The 21,447-nt window shown below is 49.0% G+C and overlaps 1 protein-coding gene across 1 annotated transcript in view; it reads right to left on the reverse strand.

The window, feature by feature from the left end:
* KIAA1755 (KIAA1755 ortholog) overlaps positions 1-21,411 on the reverse strand; it is a 39,455-nt gene extending 18,044 nt beyond the window's left edge. Inside the window, exons 1-7 of the mRNA XM_011366597.2 lie at positions 21,173-21,411; positions 10,613-10,810; positions 6,006-7,356; positions 5,317-5,511; positions 3,979-4,102; positions 1,371-1,464; positions 450-550 (exon numbers count right to left, since the gene is read on the reverse strand). Coding sequence (XP_011364899.1) covers positions 450-550; positions 1,371-1,464; positions 3,979-4,102; positions 5,317-5,511; positions 6,006-7,356; positions 10,613-10,810; positions 21,173-21,175 — 2,066 coding nt within the window. The 5' untranslated portion in view covers positions 21,176-21,411. The remainder of the gene's footprint in view (positions 1-449; positions 551-1,370; positions 1,465-3,978; positions 4,103-5,316; positions 5,512-6,005; positions 7,357-10,612; positions 10,811-21,172) is intronic.
* Positions 21,412-21,447: the final 36 nt, after the last annotated feature.

The following is a 21,447-nucleotide window of genomic DNA, read 5'->3' on the forward strand; positions in this document are numbered from 1 at the left end:
GGCTCTTTTCTGCAAAGTCCCAAGTCAACTCTGCATCTGAATTGGAGATGCTGAGAGAAACTAGGGAGAGAAATACAGGAAGGTCAGGTAGAAAAGGCACCTCTGCCTCCTGCTTGCTGTGTGGCCTTGAGTCTCAGTTTCCCCACCTGAAAAACAAAGAGGGAGGGGTTGACTAGATGAAGCTTTTCAGACAGGTTGCATGTCACGTGCAGCTCTCAGTCACGTGGTGGTGTCTATCAGGCATTGATAGGATTGCCAGAGAGAAATAATTCTGTGGCTGATTTGGCAATGCCTGCCATGGGGACAAGGCCAACGAGTCATAGCATCTGGGCCTTGTATTTCTTGACCAACACTACATTATTTCAGAGCCTCTCCTAGATCGTGACTTGTGTACTTCTTCACCCCAGCTCAGCAAAAGCCCAACATCTTCTCTCCACCTTGGCCGGCGCTGCCTCCTTCTCACCTGAACGTCAGGTAATGTCTCCAGTGGGATAGCAGTCTCCTTCTCCCCCAGGAAGAGCATGGCACGGATGGAGGTTGGGTCCAGAGCCTGTCAGAGAAAACCATATCAGAGCTGCTCTGCTCAGGCCTTTGCTGAGCCTCCCCACTAAGGCGCAAGCAAATGGGCCACGGGGACAGGGCAGGGGGTTCCCAAGGCTGGGACCCTCGTATGGTATGTTTGGAGGGTCAAACATTGGCTCTCAAGAGAGAAGCAGATCCAAGCCATGCGGCAAATTTCCTAGATGACCCGCCGCCTCTGGGCCTCGATTTCCCCATCTATATAGTATAGAGAGGTGAGCATATACTGAACTTCAATTTGCTCTGCTGCCCATACCAGCTAGTTAGGAATCTCTTCCTTCCCCTGTTCTCAGTTCATGAGGGTCATGTGACCTAAGTCTAAGCCAGTCAGTGTGTCACATTCCCCTGAACCAACTGGAGCTAAGGAGAAACAAAGAAACTTTTGCTGGGACCTCTGCGGAAAGAATCTCTCATTCTTTCTTACTGGACTTGAATGAAAGACCATGTGCAGTTAGAGCCAGACTGCCAGCAAAAGGGGGGCCTGGCTGAGAAAGAGGGTCACCCTCCCAGGAGAATGGGGCCGTAAATGGAGAGAGAAGAACTAGATCTTGGTGACAATATTTGAGCCCCCCAATCAAGCCTTACTCAAAGTTGGCTTCAACTCCTGGACTGTCAAGTCACATTAACTTTGTCTTTAAGCCTGTTTGGCGTGGAGTTTTTGCTAGCTGCAACTAGGAGATCCCGCCTAGGAGCCCTGGACCCAGCTCTGAGCTCCCCGGGTTTCACAAATATCAGAAGGCCTCTGTTGCTCCCAAGACTGGTTAGGCTGATGCTCTCCACCTCCTACTCACCTGGATGGCCTGCAGGGCACTGACCAGCCCAGGGTGTGGAGGCTGCTTCCTGGCATCGATCACAACCGCCAGCCCCTTTGTTTTATCTTCCGGCCTGTGGGTGGTAAACAGAATTGACAGTCTTGCTGGATGGACCAGGCTTTCCAGCGGAAAGGACCTAGTGGAAGGCAAGGAAAACTGGCTGCTGGAAGCCTTGATTATTTCGTGGACTCTTCATCCTATAAGACCAAAATCCAATGTCCCTCCCTCAAAGAAGCCCTCCATGATTCTTCTGCAGAACCCATTGCTCCCTCTTCAGTGCTCCCACAGTACTTTGCACAGCCCTCTCTTACACCCTAACAATTATAAACTATAAGCTACTCTCCCAGTTGCAGTGGGTGAGTCACCCAGCATTCACCCACCCCTCTTGTGTGGACAGAACTCTCATTTTGTTCAAGAATCCCACTTCTTCCATATTACCATGGCTCCCTCACACCCAGGGGCTAGTTTATGATTGGTTGAGACCAACAGGGACCCAATTCCTCTGATTGGCTTAGATAGGAGTCATGTGACATTTCTAGCCAATGAGATGTGAGGGAAAGTTTGCTGGGGGACTTCTGGAAAAGACAGTCTTACAAAGAGCTGTAAGGCAGAGACATAGAATGATAAATTGCCTTGTCAGATAAGACATTTCGAATTGGAATTTGTTAATTGAAACCAAAACACCCTCACTGGTTCACTCCGCACTTTTCAGTGATTACCTTAGGATTTCCCAAACTGGCCAGTTGTCAGAACTTGTTAAAATACTGATCCCTCACCCTCACCTCCACCCCATAACTGTCCCCCGCCCCCACACACACACATCTGGCTGGCAGGTAAGGTGTGCGGCCAGGGAGTCTATGTGCTTTCAACTGCCCTCGGCCATTCTGACGATCAAGCAGTTTGGGAAAATAACCCCAACTGCCTTCAAACTTCACAACTAGTCAGTTCACAGACGAAAGCAGAGGTGGCCAGCATGAGGATGGAGTTGTGGCCCTGCTGTCCTATCTGGTCACCTGGGTAAGTTCTTTCATCTCTCTGGGAGTCCATTTCCCATCTGCAAGTGGGGATAATACTCATGCCAGCCTCCTGGCACTGAGGCGAGGACCAATCAATTCATTACTGTAAAGAACTCAGTAAGAGGGATATAAATGTTTGCTATTATTACTATTCTCCAAGAGGAAACTGAGGCACAGAGCAGCAATGTAGCTGTGAGAGGAGGCTCTCAGAAGTGACACCAGGTCTCTAACTTCATGTCCCACACCTCACCTGCCACTGGCTATGCCCATGCTAGGAGAATGGTTTGTTCCACGCCTGCCTCCACCACCAGCCTGGAGGCCCCTAAAGCACAGGACCCAATGTGAGGAGAATCTGGGTCTCTAGAATGTCCCAGCACGAAGCTGGGCCCCAGAGCAGATGCCAGCAATTCTGGTTCAAAGCAGGAAGCAAGCCCAGCACACAGGAACCTCATGCACACCACACTCCATGGTTTATGCTGCACTTCACACCCATTTTTTGTGACCACATTTGGATCTAAGAGCTCACCTGGTAATCCCCTTTAGTCGGGTGAACCTCAGAGAAGGGAAGTTACCACCCAAGGTCACACAGCAAGTCAGTGAGATTCCAGCGTTTTGTCTATCACGCTGGCCACTTCTCAGCACAGAAAAGGGGGTCCCATCTCCCTGTCAGGCCAGAAAAACCACTCAGCCTTGGAAAAGAGGAATAACAATTACTGGCCAGCAGGTGGCAGTGATGGCGCCAATGGGATGAGTTACGTGGAGAAGGTTCCAAAGGGTTCCATCAGTCCCTCCTCCCTCTACCCCCAGCAGCAGGATCTCTAGGTTGGAGTGGGGTCTATAACCATAGTCTCAAGCAAAAACCACTTCTGAGGCCACTCTGGCTGGAGCTGGGACTCAGAAGAAAAGATGGTGCCTCTTCTCCAGCCAATCCAACAGGAAGTCTGAATGATGGTGGGGGTGGGGGTGTTAGAAATCAGCTGGGTCACTCATCATTCATTCACTCACTCATTCACCCTTCATTTGTTCAACAAATATTTATGATTCAGATGCCAGCTCAATTATCACCTCCTCAGGGAAGCTTCCCATGATGTCCCAATTGGAATTAGTCTCCCTGCCCTTCTCACTCTACAATGTGGTTCTTAAAAGGTGGGCTGCATTCCAGCAGCATCAGTATCACCTGGAAACTTGCTAGACATGCAAATTCTCAGGTCCCACCCCAGACCTACTGAATCAGAAACTCTGGGGGTGAGGCCCGGATCTATTTTAAGAGCCCTTCAGGAGAGTCTGATACATGCTAAAGTTTGAGAACCCTGTTTTCATCACCATACTAACAACCCCTTAGAATTGCTTGTCCACGGTTTGTTTCTTGCACACCATCTGTCTCCTTCACCAGCCTGAAAACCCCCAGTGGTGGGGACTAAGCATGTCCTGCTCTCCCTCCAGCGTCTGGCTTGGGACTGGCTCTGGGGAAAGATGACTGGATGAAAGGATATAGTGTCTCTTCACTTGGTGCCTGGTCCTGGGCTCAGAGGTCAGAGGGGATGGAATGGCCAGCTGGCCCAGCTTCTTACCTGGGGACAGTGCACAGATAGGAGAGCAGCTTGGTGACCTCTGAGACTGTGCACCATGGTGCCTCCCAGGCCTCCTGGGTGGTCGACACCAGAAGCAGGGGCCGCCCCACCTTGTCCCGACCGCCTGGAGGAGAGGGAACACACGTGCACAGTGAGAACTTTGGTAGCACCCTCTGTCCAAGAAACCTGCTCTGTGACCTCCGGGCCTCTGCCTGAAATGCCCTTTCTCTCCTCCCTCTGTGAACACTGAACTCTTATTCATCCATCCTCCAAGACCCAGCTGAAAATCCACTTCCACAGAAAGTCATCCCTGAATCCCTCCATGCAGAGGTGTGGCCTTGGCCTCCTCGGGACCCCCTCTGTCCTGGACACCCTAGGCAGTAAAGTTCATGGAATGAGCTTTGGGGTCACGCAGATACCTGTTCTCCCACAGCCCCCTGTATGGCCACAATTTTTTTACACTGAGTTTTCATAACCTGTTGAATTTTCTCTGCCACTAGAATGTAGACTTCCTGACAACAGGGAATACATCAGACTTGTTTCCTGCTGAATCTTCAGTGCTAAACTCAGGGCCTGGCATACAGCAGGTGCTCGATAAATATTTATTGCAAAAATGAATAAAGATTAAACAGGAATGATAATGTCCTCTGTATTAGATGCTGTTAATGCCCTATCTAGACTCCCTCATCAGGCCAGAGCACCCAGCAGTTTAAGTATTGGCTGTAAATAGCTCTTAAATGCCCCCTCCTCTGAAGAATTACCCTCTGCCGAACTGGATCATGGGCTCACTCTGCAATTCCATCCCAGGATAAGCCTGGACTGATGACCGATGGACCCAGGCAAAAAAAAGGCCAGCCCCCTGCACCTTACCATAGAACCCGCTCTGAATTGTAATTCATGCCCCAGAGCTTCCCACCCCATGGGATCAGGCCACATCCTTGCATCGCCCCTCCCCCACCCTGCCCTGCTTCCCTCACTCCCCTTCTCCTGAGAGCAACCTTCAATAAAATAAATCACTTTCCCAAGGATCCCTGTCTCTGGCTCAGCTTCTAAGGGAACCTGACCTAAGACACACGCCTTGGGTGCCTCACTGAAAGTAGGATGGATGGACGTTTAGATGGGTAGATGGATGGATGATGGATGTTGGGATGGATGGATGTTTGGATGGACACCTAGAAACTGCTTTTATATAATCTAACTCCTTCATTGGAAAGACGAGGAGCCTGAGTCCCAGGGAGGCTCTGTCCAGAACACAGGCCTCCAGAACTTTCCCTGTCTTCCCCCACAAACAGCAGCTGCCTCCCCTTCGGCTCCACCTGTCCCTATCATCCCGAGGACCTGGCAGGCACGCTATCCTGGAGTGGACAATCTCCACACTCAGAGCCCCAATCCTGGGCTCAGGCCCCGGTGGCTCATGCAGGGTGGGGCCTCTTTCTGGAGGGCCTGCAGAAGCTTCTGGGAAAGCAGCCTTTCCTCCGGTCAGTGGGCCCAAGTCAGCAGTCAGACCAGATGTTTTGGTCTGAGTTGTCTCAGCTGGAGAAAAGCAACAAAGAAAAGGGTGTTGAGCAAAAGACGGATTTACCCAGGGGAGATGTTTCCTCTTTCATCTTCTGACTACTAATTAAAGCTTACAACTATTTATCTCTTACTGTTTGCCAGGCATTGTGCTAAGCTCTTTATTTCTGATGTCTCTTTGAACCTCAAAACAACTCTGTGAGGCAGGAGAGATCCCCATTGCTCAGAGAGGGAGACCTAGACTTTGAGAAGTTAAATCTTTGACCAAGGTCACTAAGCCAGTGTGTGGCGAGCCTGGGGTGTGGACTCGAGCTGTCATAACACAGTCACAGTACCTTGCTCAGTTCTAGACCCAAAAGACTTCAAGGCTCTTGACATGCCACCCAAAACTCTAAACTCCTGAGACCAAGCCAGCCCAGGTGGGTCTCTGCCCCGACTGCCTGTACCATCTTGTCACTTGATCCCATCCAGAGAATAGTTTCCCTGTTCAGCTGAATGAGTGGGCACCTTACCTTTCCCCGAGGACTTGGCTCGGTTGGGTTTGGGAGAGTAGAGTGAACACAAGACCTTCCAGGGCCCACTGTGCTGGAGCGAGGCTTTCCCCGAGGGCATGAGGGCTTGCCTCTGCCCCTTCAAGAAGGAGAATTTGAGCCCAGGAGTCGGGGATCTGGAGGAGGAGGTGTTTTGGCCAGGGCTGGCCTCAGGCTGGGGAAATCTCCCATTTCCCTGTTTAGTCCTCTTTTCCATCTCAGTTTCAAGGGTTGGAGCTGCAGGAGGAGAAGCTGGGCCCAGCCGGGGAGAGGATGCTTGTTTTGGTCCAGGCCTGAGCTGGACCGTGTTCTCTGGGTTTCCCAGAGGTCCTTGCATCTTGGAGGCAGCTGGCTCTTCTGAGACACCTGTTCTGAGGCCAGAGGCACAGCGCGGTGTGTTCTCGAGGACATTGAGGTAAGGTTCTTGGGGCTGGCGTTCTGAGTTGTGGGAGGGGGCTTTATGGTTGACCTTTTTCCTCAAGCCCAAAATGCAGGGCTCCTCTTCCAAGCTTGCTGGCTTCACACAAGCCTTTTTTTCCAAGGAAGGTTCCCCATTGGCCCCCAAGAGAGGCAGCATCCTTTGAGAGGAAAGGATTTCCTTAGTTCCGGATAGCACCTCCAGTGCTCCTGAAGGACAGCCATTGGATGTCTCTGCTTCCCTCCTGGGAGACCCTCCTCTGCTCTCTTGGGAATCATCCAAGAGAGCCACATAATCTCCCTCCAAGTCTTGGCTGGCCACATCGTCCATCCTGAAGGCTGCCTCCCCAGGCCCGGCTTGCTCCACTTTGATGAGTCCTGGGTACTTGTTCCCATGTATCTTGCCCTTACCCTTGGCCAAGCTCTGGCCAAGAAGCATCGGGCTTTCTGGGGACCTGGCCTGGTGCAGCTCTTGAGGGCTGCTCAAATCGAGTGCCTCTAACTGAAAGGAATCCCCGGTCGGGGAGAGAATGGTCACTGCTTGGGGTCTGTCATCTACAAACTCTGGGCTGGTTATCTTGGTCCAGGGCACAGGGGCAATCCCCTCTTCTGAAGCTACCAGGCAGTTGTGTAGGGGACTTCCCTCAAAGTCACCATTGATGGCCTCCAACCACTCTTGGGTGAAAAGTATAGGGTAGGACGATGTAGGAACAGGCTTTGTATCCACTGTGCGGAGGTCCACGGAGAGGCACTTGATCATAATGCAGACGGACTGCTCCTCCCGGGGCTCGACTTGTAGGTAGAAGTCACCTTGCCGCAATAAGAGGGGATTGAGGGGTGCCAGGTGGACCACGACTTCATCCCGCAGGCACAGCGGCCAGCCCTCGTGCAGGAAGAGGCGGTGTGAGTAGGGGGCCTACAGAGAGAAGGGGACAGTGTCAGAGAATCTGGCCCTGAAAGCCCCACCCATGGTCTGCATCCTTCCTTCTCCCAGAAGGAATCTTGAACAGGTAACACAGGAGAGGTACTTAGAACGCAGCATCTGAGGAGGCCCCACACTGAGGCCCCATGAGCCGCACGGTCCTGAGAGTGGGCACCTCTGAAATGTTGCACCTTTGGTGCCTCTTGCCTCACTCTATTCCCGGCCCTGACCTTGAAAATACTTGCTAGCCTACTGGCCCGAAGGAGAAAAGCTCTGAGTGTGAGGCACTAGTTAGCAAGTGCCTCCCCCACGAGGATCGTCCTGCTGACTCGTGCTCCCCCCTTCTCTCCAACTGTCCAAACGTCCTCTCAGCCCAGCTCAAGCCTCAGCCCTCCCCGTTAGGGAGCCATGAGTTCCAAGGTCTGAATTGCTTATTTGTGCAAATAACTTAACTCCTTCGAGCCTCGTTTTCTCTATCTGCAGATAGGAATAATGATACATATTGGTATTATTGGACTGGTATGAAGACGACGTGCAATAATAATTACAATTTTTTTTTTTTAATTCCTGATACAATCCCTGGCATATAATAGGTAGATAGATGTTCAATAAATATGAATTCTCTCTCCCTTTGACAACATTTCCTTTTGGGAAAACTGTGGGGCTTTTCAATTAAAAAATGAAAAGTTCATTTATTGCTTTTATACCCTTCTCTTTTTAAGTAGAGAGATTACAAAAGTGAAGTAGAAGCAACGCGGAGTGGGAAGTCAGGACATCGGACCCTGCCAGTAACTTGCTGGATGACCCTGAAAAAGACATTCCACTTCTCTGGGCCTGTATATGTATTATTTATTTGTTTATTTATTTCGTATTAGTGGTGACAATATAGCAAGTGAGGCAGAACTTTTAATTTTTTTTTAAACAGAAGGTACCGACAACTCCGTGTATAGGTAGACACAGCAAGTCATCCCGTGGCTTGAGCCAGCCTCTACCTAGTGATCCTGCTTAGCTGAGCTTCTTCACTGGGCTGTGCGGGACCAGTATTCAACAGTGACACCCTGTGTCAATCACAGAAACAACACTCTACCGGACTGACAAGTCTTTCTCTGCCTGGCCTTTGGACAAGAGTCTAATTCCTGTAGACTGAGTAAATCCAGGATAATCTTATATAATTCGGATGTGTATGGGGTGACACTGAACTTCTGGCTAATTAAGCGGATGTTTCCTTGAATTACTAATTGGAGAAATAATGAGGTCAGACCATACTTGTACCCCAAACTGATAAACTAGTTCACATCAGTTACATTGTAGATCTGGTTCCCTCGGAAAAGCTTCAGGAGTCTGCAGGTTATTCTACCCTGTTCACTTAGACCTCTGCTGTTTGCAATATGCTTTCCTCATCTTTCCACTGAATGAGACAACAGCCCGGCAACGGCGTCGTGGTACAAATAACAAAGCACTATAGAGATGACAGTTATGACCATTTTATTTGACTCTCATGAGAACTCAGGGGTGCAGCTAGTTCAGGCATTATTATTCTCACTTTACTTACATGGAAATTGAGGCTTAGAGAGGTAAAAGAATTGGCTTGTAGGTCACACAGCTGATAAGCTGAAAAAGCAAGACTGTGCTTAGACCTTCACCTTTGCGGTCGCCTGTGTCTGTCCCCACTAGACTTCCTCTCAGGGTGGCTGGCTGCCTCTGGGTACTGGTGGTTACAAAGGCAGACTTTGAGGCTGGCACATTCTTATTTCAGATGGAGAAAGGAGGAAGTAGGATAGTAACAGGCAGCAGCTACTGAGCACTTACTGCATGCCAGGCTCCGTGCAGCACGTGTCTGTGCGGTAGGTACTGCGTTATTAACATTTCCTCTTTCCACACAAGGAAACTGAAGCTCAGAGCAAAGACATGATCCCCCACGTTTACAGTGATGAAGAGTGGATTTGAATTTGGCATTTGTATAGCCCTGAGGCCATACTGTTAATTTTACGCTACTATCCACCACTCTGAGGTGACACAAATTCACCTATAATCAAAATTGACTATAATTAAAAGATGTAGTTTTAACGGCCACATAAAAGAAGTGGGTGGTCGTATAGCTTGTTGGGGAGAAGGAATAAGGATGGGGAAGGATGTGCATGAAATAATGTAATGTGGATATGCAGGAGGTGGCTGCAAATGTTTCAGTGAGAATCTTCCTTCTCTTACAATAACAATGAATGTGTATGAAACTCTATATGCCAGGCACTGTGCTAAGCACATTAAATGAATGATTTTAGTTCCAATCCAATCATCTCTAATTCTGGCTCCTAAGCCTGAACTTCTAACTACCAGAGTCAATTTCTTTTTACCACTGAAATGATGAACATGGTCCCATCTTTACATGTTACGCTTGATGTGCCTTGTCCCTGACAGGCATCAGCAATTCAGGAAAGGCTGGTGGGACCTAAGAACCTCTTAGTGATTCTTGAGGCTGGGGTGGCAGGAGGGTGAGCATTAAATAACAGCACAGCAGGGCACGGTCAGCAAATCTATGAAGGGTGTGGGCAAGTTCCAGCAGTGGGTATCTGAGGGTTTGGTCTCCAAAGGCCTTTCCCCACCCTTTTCTTAAAATAGTCTCCACCCTCTGACCATAGAGGTAGGCGTATGACTCTAGCCTGGCCAATCCTGGTACTCCATTCATCTGGCAGCAATGATTGGTCCAGGCGTGGACATAGGACCCAAGCCTGACCAATCAGTCCCTGGGCTCCAGGCTTGTGGGAACGCCTAGCCTGTAAGAATGATGCTGGCAAGCAAGAAGCAGAGCCAAGAGATAGGGACCTTCAGGGGATTGATCAGTGAATTAACTCAGGTCTGAGGCCTGATCACCTTGCCTGGGTCTGTCATTTGCAGCCAATGAGTCCTGCCTAAAACACTTTTCTTTCCATTTTGCCCCAGGAGAGATCCGGGTTTGAAGAAGTCTCCTGGGAAGAAAGTGAGAGGCCTGAGGACTCAAGGGCTCCAGGAAAGGTCTGGAACATTCTCTTCTATTTCCATTGAAATTGCCCCACTTCAGCCAAGGCAGCCTGATGATGCCCACAATGCCAGACCCAGGGCAAGCTCCTGGGGGCCAAGGAACCCACAGGGAACCCTTTATCCAGACCTTCCTCCCCGCTAGCGAAAGTGCAAATGTGATAGATTCCTAGATGTCAGAGAATAAAGGGCCAAGTGACCTTCCCGCTCCATTGGGAGGGCAACCCTTCCAACTTACACAGGCTGCTTCTCGTACTTGCTCACACAGGCGCTTGGCAGGAATCAGGAAGTCCAGGAGGAAGCTCAGCCCGTCCCCCTGGAAGTCCGAATCGAGTAGATGGAACACCTGTCCCAGGACAGTGGGTGCCGTGGCCTCAAAAGGAGGATAGAGGCCCGCCAGGGCATGCTGGATGGCTGTGTCCAGGGATGGGGGGTCCTGTAGGGACAGAGGGAGAAGATAAAATGTGATCATAGCAGTAATAATAAGGATAGTGCCCCCTTCCCCAGGCCCCATATGACTAAGGCCCTTACTAACTCTCTGATCTCCTCTCCTGCCCTCTCCCCCTCACTCATTCCCTCCAGCCACACTGGCCTTTATTCCTGGTCCTCAAACACACTCGGCACAGTCCCACCTCAGGGCCTTTGCGCTGGCTGTTCCCGCTGCCTAGAATATTCTTCCTCAAGACATCCTCATTCTCTCACCTCCTGCAGGTCTTTGCCTAAATGTTACCTGCTGGTCTAAGGCAGAGTGGAGAAATTGGGGGAGGTTGCCAGGTCAGGGCCAGAGGGAGGAGAGGTCAGCATCCCCACATCCCACCACCTGGCAGATCTGCAGACCTGCCATTTGAAGCTAAGCCATCAGTGGAGCCCAGCCTAGATCTGACAACCCCCAGTCAGCATGCAGGTGCCTAAGTGATAATAACTGATGGATGTTTTTTATTATTGAGTTTTGGAGTGGCTTTTTATATAGCAATAACTAATTGATACGAGTTGATATAATTGATAAATGAACTCCAGTGTCACATATCCAGCTGCCTTCTAGATCCCTCCCCTAAAGGCCTATCAGACGCAGACCATCAATACATCAAACTCAACTCAATCCCTTCCTAAGTTTACCCCTGCTACCATGTCCCTACCTCAGTGATGACACCACCGTCTAGTCAGCTCCCAGGCCAGAAATCTGCTCATCATCCTACCCCCTACTCCTGCCTCTGTGACCAGCAAACAACTCTCAGCCATGCCTTTTACAGTCTTCTCGCCTCCGGCAGCTCACCAACGTACTCCTTCTGCTCTGTTTCCCTGCCCCCACCCTGACCCAGGCATCTATCACCTGTTCTGTTGAACCACCTCTTCCTTGCCTTCCAACCTCTAGTCAGCTTCGCTTCCAGCCATTCTCCATCAAGGCCTTAGAGTGATCTTTCTCAAATACAAATCTGATCTCATCAGTCTCCTGCTCAAAGCCCTCTAATGTTCCCCACTGCCTCCAGGCACTCAGATGCCCCGTGATCTTGCCACCGCGTACCAATCCAGCTTCACCTCCAGCCTCAGTGCCTCTCTCATGCTTCCACCGCAATGACATACGCATTCTCTCACTCACCTCCAGGCCTTCGCACAACTGTTCTTTCCCCCAGGATGCCTTTCGCTTCCACTCCTTCACCTGGCTAACTCAGTCTCATTCTTCAAGATTCAGGTCAGCCCGCATCTCTTGCAGATTTTTCTCTGATCTCCCTCCCTTCTTCCCCCAGGTCAGGTGTCCCCTTTTCTGGGCTTCTATGGTGTCCCTATCACAGTGGTTCCCTCACTGATTGCTGTCTGCCTCAGTGGACTCTGGGCTCCCCGAGGACAGGAATGGTAAACAGAATAATGGCCCCAAATATGCCTACATCCTAATCTCTGGAACCTGTGAACACGTTACCTTACATGGCAAAGAAGAATGAATGCTGCAGGTGGAATAAAGGTTGCTGACCTTAAAACAGGGAGATCATCCTGGATTACCTAGGTGGACCCAATCCAATCACAAGATTCCTCAAAAGTGCAAGAGGATGCAGAAGAGGCGAGGGTCGGAGGGAAATGTGACCATGGAAGAATAGTCAGAGAGGTGCGATGTGGCTGGCTTTGAAAAGGGAGGAAGAGCCAAGGAATGCGGGCGGCTCCTACAAGCTGGAAAAGGCAAGCGACATATTCTCCGCAAGAGTCTCCAGAAAAGAATGCAGCCTGCCAACACCTCGATGTGAGCCCAACGAGGCCGGAGTGACTTCTGATAATCAATTTGTGTTGCTTTAAGTTACGAAGTCTGTGAACATTTGCTTCAGCAGCAATAGAAACACAGCCAGCACTGGCTCCTATTCCCCTAGAGTCTTCAGCCCCAGGCACAAAATAGGTGCTCAGTAAGTGTCGTAGAAGGATAAGTACGATGTCCCTCTCTCAACCATGGTCTTCCCATCTGTAAAATAGGCAAGTCAGACAAGGCCAGAGGTTTTCACCCAGGTACAGTAATATAATCTATGGTTATGATTTCCAGCTCTTACGAAGCCTAATGGAAGCCATTCTGGTTGCCCTAGACTGGTTGAAAGCTCTGAGTCTATTTAACATTTAGGGATGTAAAGGAAGAGGAGAATAAATGAGAATCTTCATTTTTATAGATGAGGCATCTGGAGATAGATAGGGAAATAAAACAGGAACTTAGAGGAGGAAGAAGATGACATTTCTGAATCTTAGAAATATTCTAATGCCAGGAGGCTGTAGAACAGGGGACACCAGCCCAGAGCATGTAAACATAAGTCAGTGTCAACACCGTCTTCGGTACTCACACTGAGCACAGGGTAGGTCCTCTATCACTATTTGCAGAATGAATGGATGGCTGTCTATAGCCCCCACTCCGAAGGAAAGAAGGTCCTGGCGCTGTCCTGGCCGTAAGCTCAGAGGGGACGATGTAGCACATGCCCAGAAGGGGCTATTTTCACATTGAGGGGGGAGGGGTCTTCAATTTGGCAGACTGGTTGTCTCAATTGGCCTGGTAACCTCTTTCAATGCCCCTCCAAGTAATGTCAAACCCCAACAGTTACCCTCCGCCCATGCAATTCTAATGACAGTGGTGAGAATGGGAACGGGAGCTGGAGGCCATGTCTGCCATCCGAGAACACGCAGACACACGACGCCTTCCCCACTCCACCCGGCCTCTCCCAGGGCACTGGCTCCCCCGGGCTCCACTTCACCGTGCCGCCTGGGGTCGGTGCTTTCCTTCTCTGGGTCTCTTTCTTCGTGTCCCATGGAGTCGGGCGAGGTGTGTTTCATTTTGTTTTCAGAAATTTAATCATTCACTGTCACCTTCATGAATTTTAGCATATCCTAGTATCATTTGTACTCTTAGCACTTACTGTTTTTCTTCAAATCCACTCACTTTAAAAAATAAAAGAAATTACATAATTGCATTTTAAAGGGAGACTCTCTGTTACCATACTGGTTATGAGGATAGAGCCAGACTGCCCGAGTTCAAGTTCTGGCTCTGCCACTTACTGATTACGGGACTGGGCAAGTTATTTAACTATTTGCCTCCATTTCCTCCCCTAAATTTCCTCCCATCAGTACCTCTCTGAAAGAGTTGAGCTAGATTGAATGAAATAATACACGTAAATCCCCTGCACAGGACTAGCACTTAGTAGGTGCTCATTAAGCAACAGACATCACTGCTATTTTTGTGGTCATATTATATTATTATTATACCACCACTTGAAATGGAAAAATCAGTATCAACTGCTACAAATAGAATGAAACTCCAGAAATAAACCAATGGTGCACTGGGTGGTTTTTATATTATTTTATTTAAATAAATATATGTATATTTATTATTAGAATAGCTAAAGCATATTTTTACATAAGTCATGTAATATATAACCACATAATAAACGTGCACTTGTTATATAAAATATATTTTATTTTTAATTTTTCTGTTTCTATAAAAATAAACTTTTTTAAGAAATAAAAAGTAAGTAATGAAAACAAATTCTGGGGACATCTGGTCACCTCCTGAAGGCCCAGTAAGTCTTTCCTCTTTCTTTCTTCCAAAGTAAGATTGCCATGCATTGGAAATGTGTTAAAGACATCATCCCAGAGGGAGGTTTTCTCTCTGGGTCCTCAAAAGGTCAGAGGAGAATTCAAAAGGGACTGACTCTCTCCCCACATGATTCCATGTTATTTAGCTTTAGTCTGTGACAACGTGCGTCCCAACTGCTGTCTGTATCCCAACCTCTGGGAGCAATGAGCTAACCCAGCTCTGCCTTGATGTGCCTCAGTTTCCCCATCTGTAAATGGGGATTCTAGGTCCTATCCTGTCTCGCTCAGAGGCTGTTCTGGAGATACAAGAGATAACAGATGTAGGGCATCTTGGGAAAAGTAAAAGGTGTTACTGCTATTGTTATTTTTATTGCTTATTATTTATTTTTATTCATCATGTCAGGCAAAGCTCAAGTCACAGCCTCTGTGCAAAGATATCTTCCCTCTCCTGGTCTCTTCCTGAATCTACTACCATCACCCCAAGAATAACAACAGTCTCCAGGCACCTACTGTGCCCCAGGCCCTCTGCTCACACCCACTTGCTTAGCCACACGATGATACTAGAAGCTAAGTAGAAACACTCCATTTTGCAGATAAAGAAACTGAGGCTGATCTTGCCCAAGATCGGAGAGAAGGAGACAAAGCCAGGTTCCAACCCAGGTCTGGATCAGCCAAGTCTGCTCTCTTCCCCTGTAACCCGGTGCCTTATCTGCTTCGGGGCCACCAGTCTTGGGAATGGCCTTCCCAGCTGCCTGTCCTGTGCTGTTTCCAATGGGTCCTAAAGAAGCTGTTTACCTCTCACAGACCAAGGCTCACAGTCTGGGACGCCCTTGGCTTTCACAAATTGGCTCAGCTGCCCACACACACTGTAACCTTTTAAGAGGCAGCCAGTAACGAGGAAGAATGTTCCAAGTTAACGGGACTCCGAGCTCTTGGCCAGAGCATTACCTGTTATAGGCCTGAACCCCAGGGGCTCATAAGCTCAAGTATTGGGGGAAGCATGCCGTGAAGGGGCCCAGGAGGCTGTAGGAAGGAAAGCTGGCCACTCTCCACTCACGATTACCCGGGCAGCCTAGCCTGGAACCACAAGAACCCAAACACCGTCAGCCAGACATGGGCCCCTCGAAATGATTTTCGTGAAACTTAATCGACATGTTTCCATTCCTTCCCAGTGAGCGCAGCCTGGCTGGGCCTTTAACTGCTCCTCAGCAGAAGACAGTGTGAGGCTGGAAAGGAAGAGGTGAGACAAGCCAGCGCCAGTCTGCGGCCTCTGGTTCCCCCCGCCCCTGCAACCCGGAGCCAGAGAAGGAGGCCGCAAAGGGAACAGCCGAACCCGGCCCACAGGGCTGGCACCTATGTGATGCTCATGGACCTTCCCAAGGACCTCGTATGGTGCCAAAGGACATAGAGAAGCATCTGTTTCCAGCAGTTCCATCCGGGCGTGGGAAGAGAGGAGTCAGGTTTTTGTACACTTCTGTTTCAATGTCTTTGCAATGAGCCTCTATTATTATTGTAATCTTAAGTATTATCTTTACATAGTAAAATAAACAAATATGAAGTGCACAGGTTGATGCCTATTCACCTACGTACGTACCCCTATAACCACTACCCAGGCCCATATACAGGATTTCTACTACCCCCGAAAGAGGCCCCTCTCAGATGGCACCGCCACCCCAGGGGTTACTCCTCTTCTGACTACTGGAATTTTTTAAAGGAAAAATCCCCACACGTTCTGATCTCCACCGTGGAAAACGCATGCCAGCCAAGAGGCCATCCAAGAGTGTTCACTGTGGCTCCCCCTGAGGGCTGCAAGGGCCAGGGTCATTGTAAGGCACTGTTTTCATTTTCTTTATAGTTTGCTGGATTTTCCAAACATTCTGTAACCAGCTCGTAGAGCTTTTATCGAGAGAAAAATCAAAGTGTTATTGTGTGGTTTTTAAGGCTGGTCCTCTTTTTAAATGGTCTCACCAGATGTTGTTAGTCAGGCCTTCTGAAATGTGGGCTGAACTTTTCTTATAGGTCCAGATTTACCCATTTGCTTCACCAGGCAAAGATCTTATAATCACTTAGCATCGGCACCTCCTAGCTCGGAAAGACAGAGAGTTGAGAAGAACCCAGGTTGGCACTGTCAGAGGGCTGCCTTCAACACTCAGTCTCCTTCGTAGCAGAAATGCTTAGGGAGGATGGGATTCCACCTTTGACTCACTAGGTGACCTTGGCCTCAGTTTCCCCATGTGTAAAATAGAGGCATTGGGCTTTTTTACCTCCAGCAAGGCCATTCTAGAATTCAAGGTATCATCAGGTCCAGAAAGGTTCAGAGTTAGGCTGTAGTTTCTAAATGAGATCAGTTAATCCCCAGTTGGTGAGAAAGTTTAGAAAGCTCTGCCTTATCTATCTACCTACTCAGGCCCAGGGAGAGTCTAAACCAGCATCCACAGATGTAAATGCCTACAGGGGCCTGACAGGTGACATGGAAGACAGAGTGAGCCAAGTGTGAGAAGAAAAGACAACCCCTCTAGCCCTTTGGTGAGAAGTCCCTGGCAGTCATCCTTGGTGTCAGGGAAGCAATAGGGAGTAGTGGGGCCTGAGGCACATGCCCCGTCTCATCAGCTTTAGTTGAGTGTCGCCTTAACCCAGCATTGCCTAGTCTACTGATATTTTAGTAAAACCTCTCATTTTTTTATAGGGTGGCCAAAACAAACATATCTGTGAGCCAGGTACAGCCCAGTAGGTGTCAGGTTGTGACCATTAGCCTCAGCTACCGGAGACACTCCTCTCGAACTTCTCCAGGCTGAAGATTCTAAAACCAGCATTCTGTTGCTCTGGCTGTCAAGAAGTTCTCACTCATGTCCAACCTTCTCCTGCTTTAAATCCTTTTTATTTTTGTGTGGGTGGAGGTATGAGTGAGAATTGGCTCCTATTAAAAAATTAAAAAAAAGAACTTTCAGAAACTGGAAAAACAGCCCAGTGGCAGTGAACCAAGAAGCAAGTGGGTGTCAGAAGACCCACGTTCAAGTCCAGCTCTGTCATGTATCATCCGTGTGACCTTCAGCAGGTCACTTCAACCCTGGAGCTCACCATTTCCCACCCAAAACACGTAATAACGATTACAACCAGAACGTCTTCTTACTGAGCAAGTCTTCTGTACTGGTGCTTATACTAAGCACTTTCCACACATTATTTTATTTCATCTTCCCAAGGAGTCTATAGGGTAGATATTTTTATTCCCATTTCGCATGTTAAGAAACTGAGATCAAAGCTTTACTGCCAGTAAATGGTAGAGCTGGGAGATGAATCCGTGTAAATAACTACCAGCTCTTTTGCCTCTTCCCCAGGCTCCCTGCCACCAGGCCAGGTTTTCCTTTGGCCACTGCAGTGGCCTTTGGGACTCTCCACTGGTCAACAACTTCAAGCAGCTCCCGATTGCCTTAGCAACTCAGACTAGCATTGGTGGCCTAAGAGTCTACACCCAGCATCCCTTTCCTGCTTCTTCTAACACCCTTGACATACTAACCAGGGCTTCCCCATCACCCACATCCTGCATGCACGAGTTTTTCGTGCTGTTCACAGGTCCTCATTTATTGTTTTCTTAATATTGTTTATTATTTACTTCACATTTGTCTCCGTGTCAATTCGTTTTTCAACTTAAATCTATTCGTATTTATTATCATGTATCTGTGTTGTTTAAATCACTTCCTAACATTTGCTAAATTGAAAAGCCAAAAATTAAAAAAAATATTCATCCAAGGGCCATCGAAAGTCTCTGCTCCAAGGACGCATGGTGGGTGCCCCATTTGGGGAAGCAGACATCCCTCCCTGGACCAGGAGAGCTCCCCCCACCCTTTAGAGACCTGTTCCACCTGTATCTCTTCTCTTCTCATGACACGTGTGCTTCCAGGCAAAGGGACGGACTCCCTCTGGCCATCACACAGCACAGAATTCTCTGAGTAAGGCTGCCTTCCCTATGGACTGTAAGCCTCCAAAGCAAGAACTACTAGGGCTTACACATCTCTCTCCCAGGTCCTTACAAAGGGCCTGGCACACAGCAGGTGGTCTCAGGGACCACACAAAGTCGGTACTCTAGCAAAGTGGAATGAATAGAATTGGACTCAGCCAGTTTTTCTCAAAGTGTGGGGTGGTATCACAGGTGGCCCACACGACGATCTGGGGAGGACGTGAACTCATTATGAAATCACAGTGAGAAAGCTACTTCAGTTCTCTTTCGGTCCCCTTGATTGGCAGTCCCCAATCTTTTTGGCACCAGGGACAGTGCTCCTATGAGAAACTAATGCCTGATGATCTGAGGTGGAGCTGAAGCGGTGATGCTAGCGCTGGTGGACCACTGCAAACACAGAGGAAGCTTCGCTCCTTTGCCGCTGCTCACCTCCTCCTATGTCACTCGGTTCCTACCAGGTCACATACCAGTACTGTGGCCTGGGGATTGGGGACCCCCTGCTCTTGATGACATGGAACAGAAAGTCTCAGTTCATTGCCAGCATTTCTTAAACACCTCTCAATACCTCGTCACTACTCTTTTTAACAAAAAGAAAGTAGTCTTCAAGATGAGCCAACCTCATTCAGCCAGAATTTTCTAACACAGATTTGCCTTTGTTGCACATGTTTTTATAGTTACTACCTATTCTGACAATGGATACTGGTTTTTCAAGGCCATGATGTGAAATTTCCTATTTAAATATATTTTTAAGTTTATAAAGTACATTGATTTAAAGAAAAATATTAAGCAAATAATAAGTAGTAGCTTTATTATTTTCTTATAATACCTTATCCAGTATTAAGTGGATATGTAAAAACTATTATGATAATACTAACATTTTGGGAATGTGGGATAAATTCTAAACCCCTTTGTCATAAGATGCTCTGAAACTGGGCTGCCCCAGAATACTAGATAGCTATTCATCAAATCATCCCATGAAAATTACAACTCTGATGGGTGCCATGAAGAAGAGATTACAGCATGCTAGAGTGAGAGTTGGGAAAATCGGGAAAGGCTTTCCTGAGGAGGTGACATTTGGGCAGAGATGTACGGGATGAATAGAATTCATTAGGGGAAGGGGTCCCACCCATAATTCCTTTTGGCAGGAGGGAGTATGAAAACTATGAGGCTCTGAACGAAGGTCAGAGTGTCTGGAGCACAGAGGTTAGGCCAGACAGGTGGGCAGGTGATAACCTTTAATATTTAAGGGCAACAACAGGAGGGAGATCTGTCCATCATTCCCATTCAGGAAAGAGTTGCTCATTCTTTGAGAGGGCCACCTAGTGCCTCGCCCTTGGTCTTAGGGTCTGGGGTTCAGCAAAGAGTTTCTGAATTCTAAAACTAATAACTAAGTTATATCCAAAATCAGGCAAGTGTGGCAAATACCACTTGGCGCAGATGGCTCTGGGGTGGCCATGAAAGCCGAGAGTAGGTTCATAATTCACACTGTCCTGACTCTGACTTCCTGGTAGGGTGACCTTAGGCAGCCACCTACGCTCTCAGATCCTCAGGTCTCCATCTGTGGGGTGGAGATACCAGCAGGTTTACTCTTAAAGCTGCTGTGAGTTACACGAGCTCCTGCATGTAAATGACCGAGAGCAGGGCCTTGCCTGCGGTGAGGAGTGAATAACATTAGCTTATTCAATTCGATGATTATTGTCGAACAGTTCCAAGAGCAACGTGTGTGTACACCTGCCCTGCTGGTGTATGAATTTAGGAGCCTGGTTTTGCAATATGTCTGTGTCATGTGCCCATATTCTAGCAGTATGGGAGAGCAGGTGGACATGTATGAGAGGACACGTGTGTCCGTGTGAACACATCTCTATATAGAATTCTTCTGTGTGTGGATGTGCTCATAGTGAAAACCCACACAAATTCAATACGGTAGATCACAGTCAAGGACTTAAAGCCTTGGCCTGTCTTCACAGCCCATTTCCAAGGTCCCCCATCTCCTGCGAATGGGTGTGAATCCGCCCAGGACTGCTGAGCCTGTCTGGAGCTGGGCTGGGATTCCCTGAAAACAGACTTTTCTTTCATTCTCTGTCCAAACACACACACACACGCGCGCGTGCGTGCCTCATCCCAACCTTCTTGAAGTGGGATGAGGAAGTCACAGTATGGAGGTTTTGTTCTCCCTCTGTCCCCTCCTGCAGGCCTACCTCCCACCCAGTTCCCACGGAAGCACCTCAAGTTGGCACAATATGCATATCTGACTTCCCTGCCCTGAGTCTAAAATAGCAAAACCATCCCAAGTTTTGGTGAGCAATGTCTTCCTCTCTACTCTGCACCCTTAACAACCCCCCCCACCCCCGCCCCTGCTCTGTGCTGCCTTATTGAGTTGAGAGGGGCCTTTAACCCCCATCCACATCCAAACCCTAGCAGGACAGTGGGCATGTCTGACGCTCAGCCCAGGTCTGAAATGCAACACCACAGCAAGTTTGCTCCAAGGCCCAAGAGCAAGGATTCCAGCTCTGATCTAGGCAGTGGCATAGGGCAATAACGAAGTTTACAAGTCATCGTCTCATACCATCTACTTTACATCCCAGAATGCAGAGAGGCCATCACCAGGGATAGGTTCCTGTACCTCCCTACTACCTCGCCCCTGCTCATTGGGGGCAGTTAAGCACAGAGCCGTGGCAGGCAACTGAGGGTCGTCACAGCATAAAAGGTTGGGGTCGGCCCTGGACATCCCCTTGAGGGTCCCGCCAAAAGAATATAGAGGGAGGTGGTCCAGGCCTTGGCAAGCGTTACCATGGTGATGGGCTATAAGCGGCGACGGCTGCTCCTCTCTTGCGCACGGGGTCAGTAGGTCCGTGGGTCCGTCTGTAGGGTGCAGCCCCCGGCCCCCGCCTAGCACCGGAGCCCTCCGGCCCGGGGCTCCAACCCCAGCCTCTTCTCCAGGGGGAGGCGGGAGAGACAAGGAGAGAGACAGAGAAAGGAGGTGCCCGAGAGACGGGCGAAACCTGGACTGGAGACACAGAGAAACGAGAGAGAGACGCGGGCGGCGCTGCCGGGCCACCAACGAG

The sequence above is a fragment of the Pteropus vampyrus genome, unplaced genomic scaffold (assembly GCF_000151845.1).
Source record: "Pteropus vampyrus isolate Shadow unplaced genomic scaffold, Pvam_2.0 Scaffold125, whole genome shotgun sequence".
Classification (NCBI taxonomy): domain Eukaryota; kingdom Metazoa; phylum Chordata; class Mammalia; order Chiroptera; family Pteropodidae; genus Pteropus; species Pteropus vampyrus.